Consider the following 12,704-nt stretch of genomic DNA (forward strand, 5'->3'; position numbering starts at 1 on the left):
ATGTGAAGTGCTTAGAACAGTGTTATATAGTCTTTTGATGTTAGCTGTTAGGTTCAATACACATAGTTCATTCATTGAAAAAAAATACATGAGTGCCTGCTCTGTGCCTGGCTCCATGTGACACACTAGTTTATGGTAGAGAGCAAGTGAAGATGTAATGTGCTCATGGTGTGGCTAGGGTGAACGACCTGAAACAAAAAGGTGTAAATAAACATAATTTCCAATTGTGGAAGTGCTATGAAGGCTTACCTTCATAGGACATTGGACATAGAAAACAAGGAGTGTTCTCGATAAGGAGGAGGAGGTATGTTCAGATGATGGGCCTCTTTACCACTATTGCTGCGATGGCTACTGTCATCACCATTCTTGAATTTTACTGTGCATTTCCTGTGTGCTGGGCTCTCTGCTAAGCACAGTCTATGGTTTATCTTATTTTATCCCAATAGGCCTATGAGGAAGTGGATGTTTTTATTCTTACTCTGTTAGACACTCTCAGAACTGAAAGAGGAAGAAACCTGAGCAGTTACCTCATGGAGTACCTCAGTGTAAGAACCCAGTTCTGGAGAGGGGCCGTGATTTGTTTAGAGTCAGTCCGTGTAGGCTTGGAAATAAGTTCCAGAACCCTAATACTGTCTTTTGTTCATTTAGCCACCCACAGTGGATTCCCTGGAAGATGAGCACCATGTCATACCTGAGTTGGGAATTTAAAATCACTAACACCACCCTCCTGTTTTAAGAACATTATCTAAATCTTAGTAGACTTACCTTTGAGGTCTTATTGCTTGGTTTCTCAGGACAGAAACTGCTGCCCTTTCTATTTAGCTCTTGAACATGGAATGTGGCAGTTTGGTTGCCAGAAAGTCACAGAATGCTGGTGACTCATGTTCTCTGGCCTTTTCTCCCCTCTGGCCAGCTGGGCTATCCCAGCACAGGGTTCTTGGAGCTTGCTGACAGGCTCCTGGGGTGGATCTGTGAGCATTAAGTGGAGTTGGAGCCCTAGCTCAAAGTTATTGGTTCTTATACAGGAAAGAGTTGCTTGAGACAAGCGTCTAGCTTAAGGTCTCCTTGGGCTTTTTCCTCACTTGCTTCTGTGTATTGAGTTCTTGTAGATAAGGTATCTTTCAAGGAAAATTCAGATTTGTAGAAATGGATACATGTCAGCTAAAAATGGTATGTAATGATTCTACTCTTTGAGAGGCTTAGAATCTTGTTGACCAGGTAAAATGGTGTTCTAATGTGGCAGGAGATGGTCAGGGCTTCAAGTGAGAGCTTCTTGGTGATTCCTGTCACCTGTGCTGCTTGGGCTTCCCAGTGTTAAGCTCAGAGCCTTTGAACTTGCTGCTCTTGGGCTCTAGAAGTGTCCACCCTGTCCCTCACATGATTATCATGTCTTAGCTCACGCTCCCTCCCCAGTGAGGCCTCTCTTGAGCGTACTGTCTGCAGCATCTCTGCACCTTATTTCCTTCATAGCACTTGCAGTTGTCTGTAGTTATTTGTTTCCTGGTTAATTATGTTTGTCCTACTAGAATATCCCCAGCAAGAGGCTTGAGATCACTTTTGCCTTGTCTAGTGGCTAAAGGAGCCCAACACAGAGTGATTGGCTTGTTATATCTTTGTGAAATGACTGGAGATGTCTCTGAGCTGCTTTATCTGGCTGCAAAAACTTTTTTTCTCCTCTTAGAGGCCTTGGAGTTGCAGAAAAATAGTTCCTGTGGGTTCCACCTGAGTCAAGATTAAGACTTATGGACTCAGTGAAATTGATCCTGTTTGTTAGGCCACTGTCCAACATCTTCCAGCCCCCTTATTGCCATTCCCACTAGGAAGTGAATGGAAAAGAGAGACCTCCTGTGAACATGTGTCTCAGGTGCGATTGAGAGGTAGGCTTTGGAAGCGGCCTATTCTGGCCTTAGATCCCAACTCTGTCACTCTGTATGACTTTTCACAACTTAACCTCCCTGGATCTCAGTGTTCTTAACTGTAAAATGGGAGATACAAGTAGAATCTCTGTGAGTCAGTGACTTGGTGGGAAAGCAGAGATTATTAACTGTATTATGATAGTTATCTTATTTTCCATTTTGAAAAATGTTAATGTAGGATCATGCCAGATATAGGAAGAAAATTACCCATTATCCCATTTACTTAACTTGATTATTTTCATTTATTTTTCCATTTAATCTTTGTTTATAGGTAGTTATACTCTATGTACAATGCAGCAAGTTTGTATCATATTAATACTTCACATTAAATAATGAGCAACTTACTATATGACTACCTAGCCTTCCTAATTAAAGTTATTAGATGTCCCACCCTTTAATGATCTCAAACCCTATCTTTGGGCACTGATGTTGCTTTGGCTTTTTTGTTAGTAAAAATGGTGCTTCTGTGAATACTTTTGTCTTATTTCTTTCTTTTTGAATCTTTTGTCATTTTAAAGACCCATATATGTTACTCTTGTGCTTGGGGATATTAGGTCTATATATTAAGTGCTTTTTGACCACTGTTAAAGCTGGGTCTGCCCTTATTCTAGACTTGTCCCACTTAAGCTTTAAGTAGATCTTAGTGCTTTGGGATTAGCTTCATAGATAACTTTGCCCCCATTGTTTGCCCTTGAACATCCTTGGAGTTAAAAACTAGAAATTTCGGTTTCACAGTTGAGCTTCTCAGAATGTGGAGTCCTGGATTTGCCACTATTAAATACTGGGCTTACCTTGTTTCTGGCATTGTATTGGTTCCTTTATGATAGACACTGAAAACCATCAGTTTGTTGTTGGTGGGGGTTGGAGTGGGTGGCTTAATGTAACATACATTTATTTGAAGAGTAGGAAGAGCTGGGTTGTCTACTGTCCTGGGTCTGAGAGAATGGTGAAGCTATGAAATTGAGCAGGCAGGTCTTGACAAGGTTGCTTTTATTCCTGCAACATCTTACTCTTTTTCTCCTTTCTACTTTTTGCCAGGAAGCCAAAAAGAAGTATGACAAGGAGACAGAAAAGTATTGTGGCATCTTAGAAAAACACTTAAATCTGTCTTCCAAGAAGAAAGAATCTCAGCTTCAGGAGGTAAGAAACTTCACTAGCATCCTGAATAAGGTATTTAAGTTCTGTGTCGTGCTGGGGATACGTGTTGCTTTCTCTTTGCCAGAAAGTCCTAGAGTTTGAAGAGACCTCACAAACCAGGAGCTTGACCCCTATACCTCATCAGATGCCCGAATGCCTGTATTCCCTTTGTATCTTCCTGCCCGCAGCACACGTTTTCCGGCTGTCCAACCTGTCAGTGCTGTGGGGGCACATACTGCTGATAAAGATCACGTACTTCCTTGTTGGGCAGGTCTAGTCACTAAAATATGCTTCTTCTGGGCAGCACCGGTGGTGCAGTGGTTTAGCGCTGCCTGCAGCCCAGGGCGTGATCCTGGAGACCCTGGATCGAGTCCCACGTCAGGCTCTCTACATGGAGCCTGCTTCTCCCTCTGCCTGTGTCTCTAACTCTCTCTCTCTCTCTCTGCATCTCTATGAATAAATAAAATCTTAAAAAAAAATAAAATAAAATATGCTTCTTCCTTTCAAACTGAAATCTAGTGTCCTGTTTCTCTGACCATTTACCTTGATTCTGCACTTAACTGCCTTATTTTTTTTTTTTGTATATATATTTTTTTATTGGAGTTCGATTTGCTGACATACAGCATAACACCCAGTCCTCATCCCATCACTTACTGCCTTACTTTTTGACTTCCTGCCTTGTATCAGTGATTTGAAGTGTTACCATCTGGAATGGTTTGGTCATTCTTCTTTGTTGTTTTATCTTTAAAAGATTTTATTTATTAGAGAGAGAGAGAGAGAATACAGGAGCAGGGTGGAGGGGCAGAGGGAGAGGGAGAAGCAGGCTCCCTGCCAAGCAGGGATTCCCAACCTAGGGCTCCATCCCAGGACCCTGAGGTCATGATCCGAGCAAATGGCAGACACTTAACCAACTGAGCCACCCAGGTGCCCCTGTTGTTATATTTTTTAAAAATTATTTCAACCAAAAGAAAAATTACTTCAACCAGTGTTTGACATTAGCCTTCCTTCCTTCCTTCCTTCCTTCCTTCCTTCCTTCCTTCCTTCCTTCCTTCCTTTCTTTTTTCTTTAAGTAGGATTTTTCATTCATATATTTTATGCTTTGGTAACCTTGTTTCAAAAAGGGTAAACTATCTGACCTACCCTGAGCCTTTCTGGATTGACATGAAGAATAGTTCACTTAGAAAAGTAAGTTAGCTTTGCAGCCATGCATCTCTGATCATTTTTGTTTAGTTTGTGGAGATTTGCATAGTAAGGATATGGTTTCTGGGAAATAGAGCAGTTTCCTAGTGGAGTTGTGAAGTTGACTATATGAATATTATTTTCCTCTTAACAATATCCTTAACCTTTCTGAATTACATGCTAAAGAGAGGCTGTGACTTCCAAGCTAGCCTTTCTTCTTTTTTAATGTTTTTATTTAAATCCAGTTAGTTAATATACAGTGTAGTATTAGTTTCAGGTATACAATATAGTGATTCAGCCCTTCCATATATCACCCAGTGCTCATGATGACAAGTGCCCTCCTTAATCCCAACACCTATTTCCCCCATCCTCCTCACCCACCTCCTCTCTGGTAACCATCAATGTGTTCTCTTTAATAAAGTGTCTGTTTCTTGGTTTGTGTCTCTAGTTTTTCCTTTGTTCTGGTTTTTAAATATGATTCACACGAGTAGAATCATATGGTATTTGTCTTTCTCTGGCTGACTTATTCACTTAGTATTATACTCTCTAGCTCCATCCACGTTATTGAAAATGGCAAGATTTCTCCTTCCCTTCCCTCCCCTCCCCTCCCCTCCCCTCCCCTCTCCTCCCCTTCCCTTCCTTTTTGTGCCTGAGTAATACTTGTAATACTTGATAGTATGTGTGTGTGTGTGTGTGTGTGTGTATGTGTATATATATATATACTGCATTTTCTTTAGTTGATGGACACTTGTCAACCTAGCCTTCGTTCTTGAATTTACTTTGTTTTTGAGCAAATACTATGCAGTACTTCTGTCAGGTGAACCTTACTCTGAAGATCCTATGGTTGAAGATTGAACAATGAAGATACATCAGGAGATGGTGGAGTTGAGTCCCCTGCCCATCAAGGATTTGTTACCCATCCTCAGTTAATAATATCTGGTTTTCAGAACCCTCTGCTTTGATATGGGCATTTAAACCAGTTGTGTAAGTGATGAAGAGGGTGCCCAGTAGCAACTCTGGCAACCAGTGTTTGTGGTGGGCTTTGCTAGATCAGTTCTTGCCTAACCATCCAAAACAGCAGCTGAGCACTTGGTGTGAACTGTGGAAAGTAGAAAACACTAACCTATCCTTGAAGATCTTGTGCCTGACCAGGGAAAAAGCAGCAAACAAATGGTGAGGTCGTTCTTGAAGATAGCATAGCTACTCAGGTAAATCTTATCAAATATGCTAGAGAAGACTAAAGAAAACCCATTGTCAGTGGAATGTATATAAAGTGCTAACTTCATTGAATGGAATCCCAGCTGTGCATGGGATATAAGCTCTGGAAGATGCCCAAGAATATGCAGTCATCCATGCTAAATGTGTAAATCCACTTAGGATCTGTCCCGATGCCCTCACTTTAGTTACGTTTCTTTGAATGTCATTTGGCATTTAGAGTTTGGAAACTACATTTAAGCAAAGTCTTGTGGCTGCAACTCAAAATGACCAGAGGTAGCCAGATCTATAGTTGCTAAGCAGTTAATAGGAGTCAGTCTTTAAGAGTTGAGCAACTGTGTGATTGTTCTAGCACCTGCTGGTGTTGAGAGGCCCATAGTACAGTTAGTCTGAAGGCATGGCATTCCCCAGAGTGAGGATGTCTCTGCCATCTGTTCCCTCTGTTCCTGGATACTGCTTGCTTGGTCTGGGATGAGTCTAAATACTCCTTTAAGTCCACACCAGTATCTTGCCCCACTGAGATAGCACAGTGTTGGGACCAGAGCACTGAGTGGCAGAGAGATAGCTTACTTCAGTGCCTGCTGTGCCATGTATTTACTGTATGACCTGGGGCAAGTACTCCTCTCTCTGGGCTTTTAGTCTTTTTTTTTGTGTGTAAAATACAAAGTACCTATTGTGTCTACTACATGTAGGAGAAGGCAAATTATGGCTGCTAAACAAGTACAAGGTATTAACTCCAAGGCTGATTTGTTTTTCCCTATCCCCTGTTTCCAATTTGGGGGGTACTCTCTTCCTCGTTGATTCAATATGTTCAGGTTACTAAAAAAGAATACCAGATATTCTAGGTAGCTTTATAGAGACAGAAATTTGACTCACAGTTGGGAGGTTAGGGAGGACAATATTAAGGTGCTGGCAGATTTAGTATCTGGTGAGAACTTGCCTCCTGGTTCACAGATGGCTGTCTTTTTGCTGTGGCCTCATGTGGTGGGAGGGCTAAGGAAGCTCTCTGGGATCTTTTTTTATAAGGCCGCTCATCCCATTCATGAAGACTCCACCCTCATGACTTGGTCACCTCCCAAAGACCCCACCTCCAACTGCTGTCACATTGGGGGTTAGGTTTCAACATAAGAATGTTGTCAGGGGCATAAACATTCAGTCTATAGCACCGACTTTGCCAGTTATTTATATTAATGGACATTTCTTTGTTAAACTATTTTGTTACAGTTCTTTGTGTGCTTGTCTTTGACCCAGTCATACTTTCTAAGTATTTTGTAGGGCAAGGAGTGGGCTGTAGATCTTCTTTAAGGTCTGGATCTGTTTTCAAGCATTGCTTTTTAGTTGTACCTGAGCTGAATTAAATTGCTAAAAAAAGTGATATACTTTAACAACAGTAATAGCAGCAGATATTTACCAAATGCTTATTTTTGTGTCAGGTCCTATGTTAGGCACTGTACTTGGAATCTTCTCAAATCCTTGCAATTTCCTTGTGAGGTACCAATGTATTCCCTCTGTTTTACATATGAGGGAGACTAAGGCTCAAAGATGTTAGATAGCCTGTCCATAGCTAGTTAGATTGTGAACACTGGCTCCTGATTCTGGAACTCTTTTCTCTCTTAACTCACTGTGCTCTTTTACTTGTCGTCCCCCCCCCCCCCCCCCACGGAATGTTGCTGGGCTGCCTGTAAGTCATTGTTATTCAATGCCCATGTCATGAAAATAAAATTGGCTGGAAGGAGGGACCTTGATAATCTTCTGGTTGAACCTTGGGGATATATATTTGAAGGAACTGGGTTCCTTGCAGAGGTCAAGTGATTAATGTTCAAGGTCTTCCCCCTATTTAGTGATGATTTTCTTCACATTTATTTAAAAAATCAACTTAGGAACGTGACTTAACACGTAGTGTACTTTTAATGAAATCTACATTCTTTGATTATCCAGAATTCTTCCTTGATTGCAAGGCTCCAAACTGAATACTTTTAAATTCTAGCCCATCCCTACATCCTGGTCATGTGGAACGACACTGCCATCTAGTGGATGATTCTTTTTTAAATCATTGTATGTGTCAAGCTCTAAGAAGCTTCAAAGACAATATTCACTTAACCCATTCACTGCATGCTTCTGTGAGTTTATTCAGGTGTTGAGCATATTATAGAGAGTGAAAGGAATGATTGGCTTTCCTGGAATTTACAGTCTAGGACAATGTCCCTTTTCCAAGAAGCATGGAATGATTGGTGCATCTCAGACAAGCTGGTAGGTTCACTGCTTCTCAAGTAACAAGCAGAGAAATGATTTTGAGGGCTTGACTGCCATGAGGGCTTGACTTCTGGCCCATGAGTCCATTGCACGATGAGAGTCTAAGCATGTGATGAATTCTGTGACCCAGATGAGCAGGGTCATTAGCAGAAGAAACATACCATTCCACTTGGATTTCTTTCCCTTTCCTTTGGAAATGCATTGAGTTACGCTTTCTTCTGAGAACTGGACCACTGCTGGCCACATAGAGATCAGTTCTTTCATTAATAAAGCATCTCTTGAATGCCTACTATGGACCAGGCACTGTTCTGTAAGCTAGAATAGTAAAGTGGAAAAATGAGACAGTCTTTGCTCTTATTGATGTTATATTGCAGTAGGCAAAACAAGAAAACATAGAAGAGAATTTTACATAATGATAAGAAAATAAATTGGGAGATGGGTTATCCCAGGATATCTTTATCTTATGTATAATAATGTGGTCAATGAAGTCTTTTCTAAAGAGGTTAACCTTTGAATTGAAACCAGAAGGATGAGAAGGACCACCAAGAGAAAAGCTAGAACAAAAAAAAAAAAAAAAAAAAAAAAGAAAAGAAAAAGAGAAAAGCTAGAACAATGTTCTTTAAATTGTGGATGTGTTGGGGTGCCTGGCTGGCTCAGTTGATAGAGTATATGACTCTTGATCTCAAGGTTGTAAGTTCGAGGCCCATGTTGGGTGTAGAGATTACTTAAAGGATTTTAAAAAATGGTGAGTGTGTCCTAAAAATCTGAATTACTGGGTCGTGAAATAGAATAGAGGAAGCTAGAACGGAAGAAGATAAGGCATGTTTTTTAGGTCATAATGGAAAAGGTTTTTCTTACTGTATCTTAAATTTTTAAAAAATTGAATATTTATGTACAAATCAAAACCACAATGAGATACTATGACACAACAGTCAGAATGGCTAAAATTAGCAAGACAGGAAACAATAAATATTGGTGAGGATGCTGAGAAAGGGTTCCTCTTACACTGTTGGTGGTAATGCAAGCTGGTACAGCCATTCTGGAAAACAGTTTGGAGGTTCCTCAAGAAGTTAAAAGTAGAGCTACCCTATGACCCAGCAATTGTACTATTAGGTATTTACCCCAAAGATACAAATGTAGTGATCCGAAGGGGCACCTGCACCCATTATTCATAGCAATGTCTGTAATAGCCAAACTGTGGAAAGAGCCAAGACTTCCATTGACAGATGAATGGATAAAGAAGTTGAAGTACACACACACACACGCACAATGGAATATTATTCAGCATCAGAAAGGATGAATACTTGTCATTTGCATCGACGTGGTTGGAACTGGAGGGTATTATGCTGAGTGAAATAAGTCAGAGAAAGACAATTATCATATGGTTTCACTTATGTGGAATATAAGAAACAGTGCAGAGAATCATAGAGGAAGGGAAGGAAAGCTGAATGCGAAGTCGTCAGAGTGGGAGACAAATCAAGAGACTCTTAACTATAGGAAACAAACAGAGTTGCTAGAGGGGAGGCAAGTGGGGGCATGGGGTAACTGAGTGATGGGTGTTAAAGAGGACACATGATGCGATGAGCACTGGGTGTTATATGCAATTGATAAATTATTGAACGCTACATCTGAAAATAATGATGTACTATATGTGGCTAATTGAACTTAAATTTAAAAAATTAAATATTTATCAAGGAGAAAAGGTTTATAAGCAGAAGGAACACTCAAGTACAAAATTGCATGGCAGGAAAGCATTTGGAGTGTTATGGAACAAGGGAGTCCATCTGGGAGGCTGGAGCACAGTGCAAGTGTACTGGGGGTGGCTGGAAGGTGGGACAGGTGAGCAGGTCACAGAGTCTTGCAGACCGTAGTGGAAACCAGAGAAAGGCATTGAGAGAGTTGTGAGAAGCTCTGAGTCAAATTTTAAGAAAGCTCTTCTGACTGTTGGGTGTGGACTGCATTGAGAAAGAAAGTGGGGAAACCAATTAGGAGAGAAGTATAACCGCCTAGAGATGCATGGCTGACTTAGGGAAGAAGCTGGGATTGAAGCCCATCTGCTGTGAAGTGCCTGGTGATAGTGACAACAAATGTGCACACAGCACTTTTTTGTGTTCCAATTGTTCATATCCTTTAGCTCATTTGCTCTGGACTCAGAGCAAGGGCAGATACTGTCTCCCACCTCCAGGTGTGGGAAAGAGCCCCAGAGAGGATAAGTGACTTGAGCAGATCTCTCCAGCTAGGGAATGCTAGAACTGCAAGTCCAAGCCAGGTGTTTGCTGTTAGCTCTCTGACTGATGCTGGGCTCTGCTCTTAGAGGAGTTTCCTCCATTGCTGTCTAATTGCAGGAGCCACTTTGCAAATTTCCAGAATGATTTTTTCTTCAGTTGCAGTGTCACTTGGCAAGCCCAAGCCAGGAGGGTGTTTGAGGTGTGTCGGTAGTCAGGGGAAGTGGATGCATCCCTAGTGTAAGTGTGTTGGATTTGCACCACAGGGGAAATGAAAGGCTGCAGGAACATATGGGGCTTAGCTGGCAGGAGCCTAGGTGGAAGGGATGTTAGCCCAGTGGTCTGAATGGCCATACCTGGGGAGGAGGGGGTGCAGCACTTCCTGAAACTGTGCCTCCAAATAAAGATCTCTCAGTCCTCAGATGCCAACTTGCTCTATTTGAAGGCTTAGAAGTACCCCCAGGGGCAGCCCGGGTGGCTCAAGTGGTTTAACGCTGCCTTCAGTCCAGGGCCTGATCCTGGTGGAGATCAGGGATTGAGTCCCACATCAGGCTCCCTGCATGGAGCCTGCTTCTCCCTCTGCCTGTGTCTCTGCCTCTCTCTCTCTCTGTGTCTCATGAATAAATAAATAAAAAATATATATATAGATATATATCTATATATATATCTATATATATATATGAAATGTCCCCAGGCTTAGCCCTTCATTTTATTTTTATTCAGCACTTAGCAGACTAGCTTCTGTGTGTTAATATATTGTCCTGGGAGGAAGTTGCTCACAGGAGAACTGAATGGGCTGTTTGTACTCTCCCAGGGTTTGCAGTTTTTCTGTTTATTTACATAATTATTTAATATCTCTTTTCTTCACTATGCTGTAAGCTCCACGAAGGAACTTTCTTTTTGTTGATGGTTGAATGAATGAATGATTTACCATGTCCTTTAGATAGAAAGATAGTGCCGTATTTGGTGTAATGGCAGGTAAGTGCTATTTTGGGTTTCTTCTGCAGGGTTCTTGACAAGGGAACCCTGGAGGTCATGTTTCTGTGGGGGCTTTGCTTGTCTTTGTAAAGTATTTTGTGCAGTGGTTTCTGACCCCTTAATTTCTAAAGAAAACAGAGTTGTGTTTCCTACTAGCAGGATATTCGTTTCTATTAAAAAGTACTATTTTTTTTTTTCGTTGAAATGTGCATTCAGTGTCATTTTCTGTTTTGAAACAATGAGGTGACATAGTGACTGTGGAAGGCTACAGCTTTCTCGTGATAGTTGAGGTACTTTGAAGCATAGCATCTTGCTACTCCACACACACACACACACACACACACTCATTTTCTTCTCTGAGATCTATACCCCCCATCAGTGGTTTAGTTGTATTCACGTGTGGGTCTTTTTAGGCCCCACGGTTCCCTTTTCCCCCATCTGCACAGAGGGAGGACCTAGGTTAGGATGGAGTAACATAATTACCCTGCTGGGGTAAACTCACAGTTTGTTCTTTGACCACAAAGAAAGAATGGGAAACTTGTGTGGAAATGTCCTTTTCTGAGTCCCCTGCCCTCTAACAGCATGTTTAGTTCATTCCTAAAGGGATGGGGATAGCCCTGCAGGTTGCTCTTTTTTTCTCCTTAAAGATTTGTCTTCCATGGAACCCTCATCTGCCCCAGGGTGTGTGGAGGCAGTATAGCCTGCTAGTTTAAAGATGATCAGGGGGCCTGGGTGGCTCAGTTGGTTAAGCATTTGCCTTTAGCTCAGGTCATGATCTCAGGATCCTGGGATTGAGCCCTGCTTTGGGCTCTCTGCTTAGGGAGTCTGCTTCTCCTTCTGCCCCTGTGCTCTCTCTCTCTCTCTCTCAAAAAAAAAAAAAAAAAAAAAAAAAAAAATCTTAAAAAAAAAAAAGGTTGATTGAGAGTCAAGGCACCTGGGTGTGCAGTCAGTTAAGCATCTGACTCAGTTTTGACTCAGGTCTTGATCTCAGGGTCCTGCGATGGAGTCCCTGCATCAGGCTCTGTGCAGGGTCTGCTTATGATTTCTCTGTTGCTATCCCTCTGTACCCCCCTATGTGCTTCCTCTTTCTTTCTCAAATAAATAAGTACCTCTTTAAAGGTGATTGAGGGTCTTGGATGCTGATCCACAAGTACAGAAATCCTAACTCTCCTATGTACTAGCTGCTGCAGCTTCCTTAATGTTAGCAGACTTTTTCCTCCTGTAAACTAGAGGTAATGAGAGTATCTTCTTCTTTTTTTTTTTAAGATTTTATTTATTCATGAGAGACACAGAGAGAGAGAGGCAGAAACATAGAGGAGAAGCAGGCTCTCTGTGGGGAGCCCGATGCGGGACTCCATCCCAGGACCCCAGGATCATGCCCTGAATCAAAGGCAAGACGCTCAACCACTGAGCCACCCAGGCATCCCGAGAGTATCTTCTTTTTAATAATGGAATGAGGATTAAATAACTACAGTTAATGAGGAGTGAGTAACAACCTATGCACACCTGAGGGTATGGTGCCTGGCACAAAGTCAAGTCCTCGACTGACTGTTGTCATTATTCTCATGTCTGTTTTGTACTGTTTGAATTGTTATTAAAAACCATCTCCAGAGATTTTTCTAGCTTGCTTGCTGAATGCTCTCCTTGGATAGTGACCAATTTTTCTCTTAAATTCTGTCTTGTTTGTAGGCAGACAGCCAAGTAGACTTGGTCCGGCAGCATTTCTATGAAGTATCCCTGGAGTATGTCTTCAAGGTGCAAGAAGTCCAAGAGAGAAAGATGTTTGAGTTCGTGGAGCCTG

At 41.7% G+C, this 12,704-nt stretch overlaps 1 protein-coding gene across 17 annotated transcripts in view; it reads left to right on the forward strand.

The window, feature by feature from the left end:
* Positions 1 to 12,704, forward strand: part of ARHGAP26 (Rho GTPase activating protein 26) — a 418,559-nt gene that overhangs the window by 110,108 nt on the left and 295,747 nt on the right. For all 17 annotated transcript variants that reach the window (XR_003136017.3, XR_003136019.3, XM_035713919.2 and 14 more), the window contains 2 exons: positions 2,955 to 3,056; positions 12,593 to 12,703. Coding sequence is in view for 15 of the 17 variants with exons in the window: in XM_035713919.2 (XP_035569812.2) it covers positions 2,955 to 3,056; positions 12,593 to 12,703 (213 nt within the window). In the remaining 2 variants the exon portion in view is untranslated. The remainder of the gene's footprint in view (positions 1 to 2,954; positions 3,057 to 12,592; position 12,704) is intronic.

This window comes from Canis lupus, chromosome 2, assembly GCF_003254725.2.
Source record: "Canis lupus dingo isolate Sandy chromosome 2, ASM325472v2, whole genome shotgun sequence".
Classification (NCBI taxonomy): domain Eukaryota; kingdom Metazoa; phylum Chordata; class Mammalia; order Carnivora; family Canidae; genus Canis; species Canis lupus.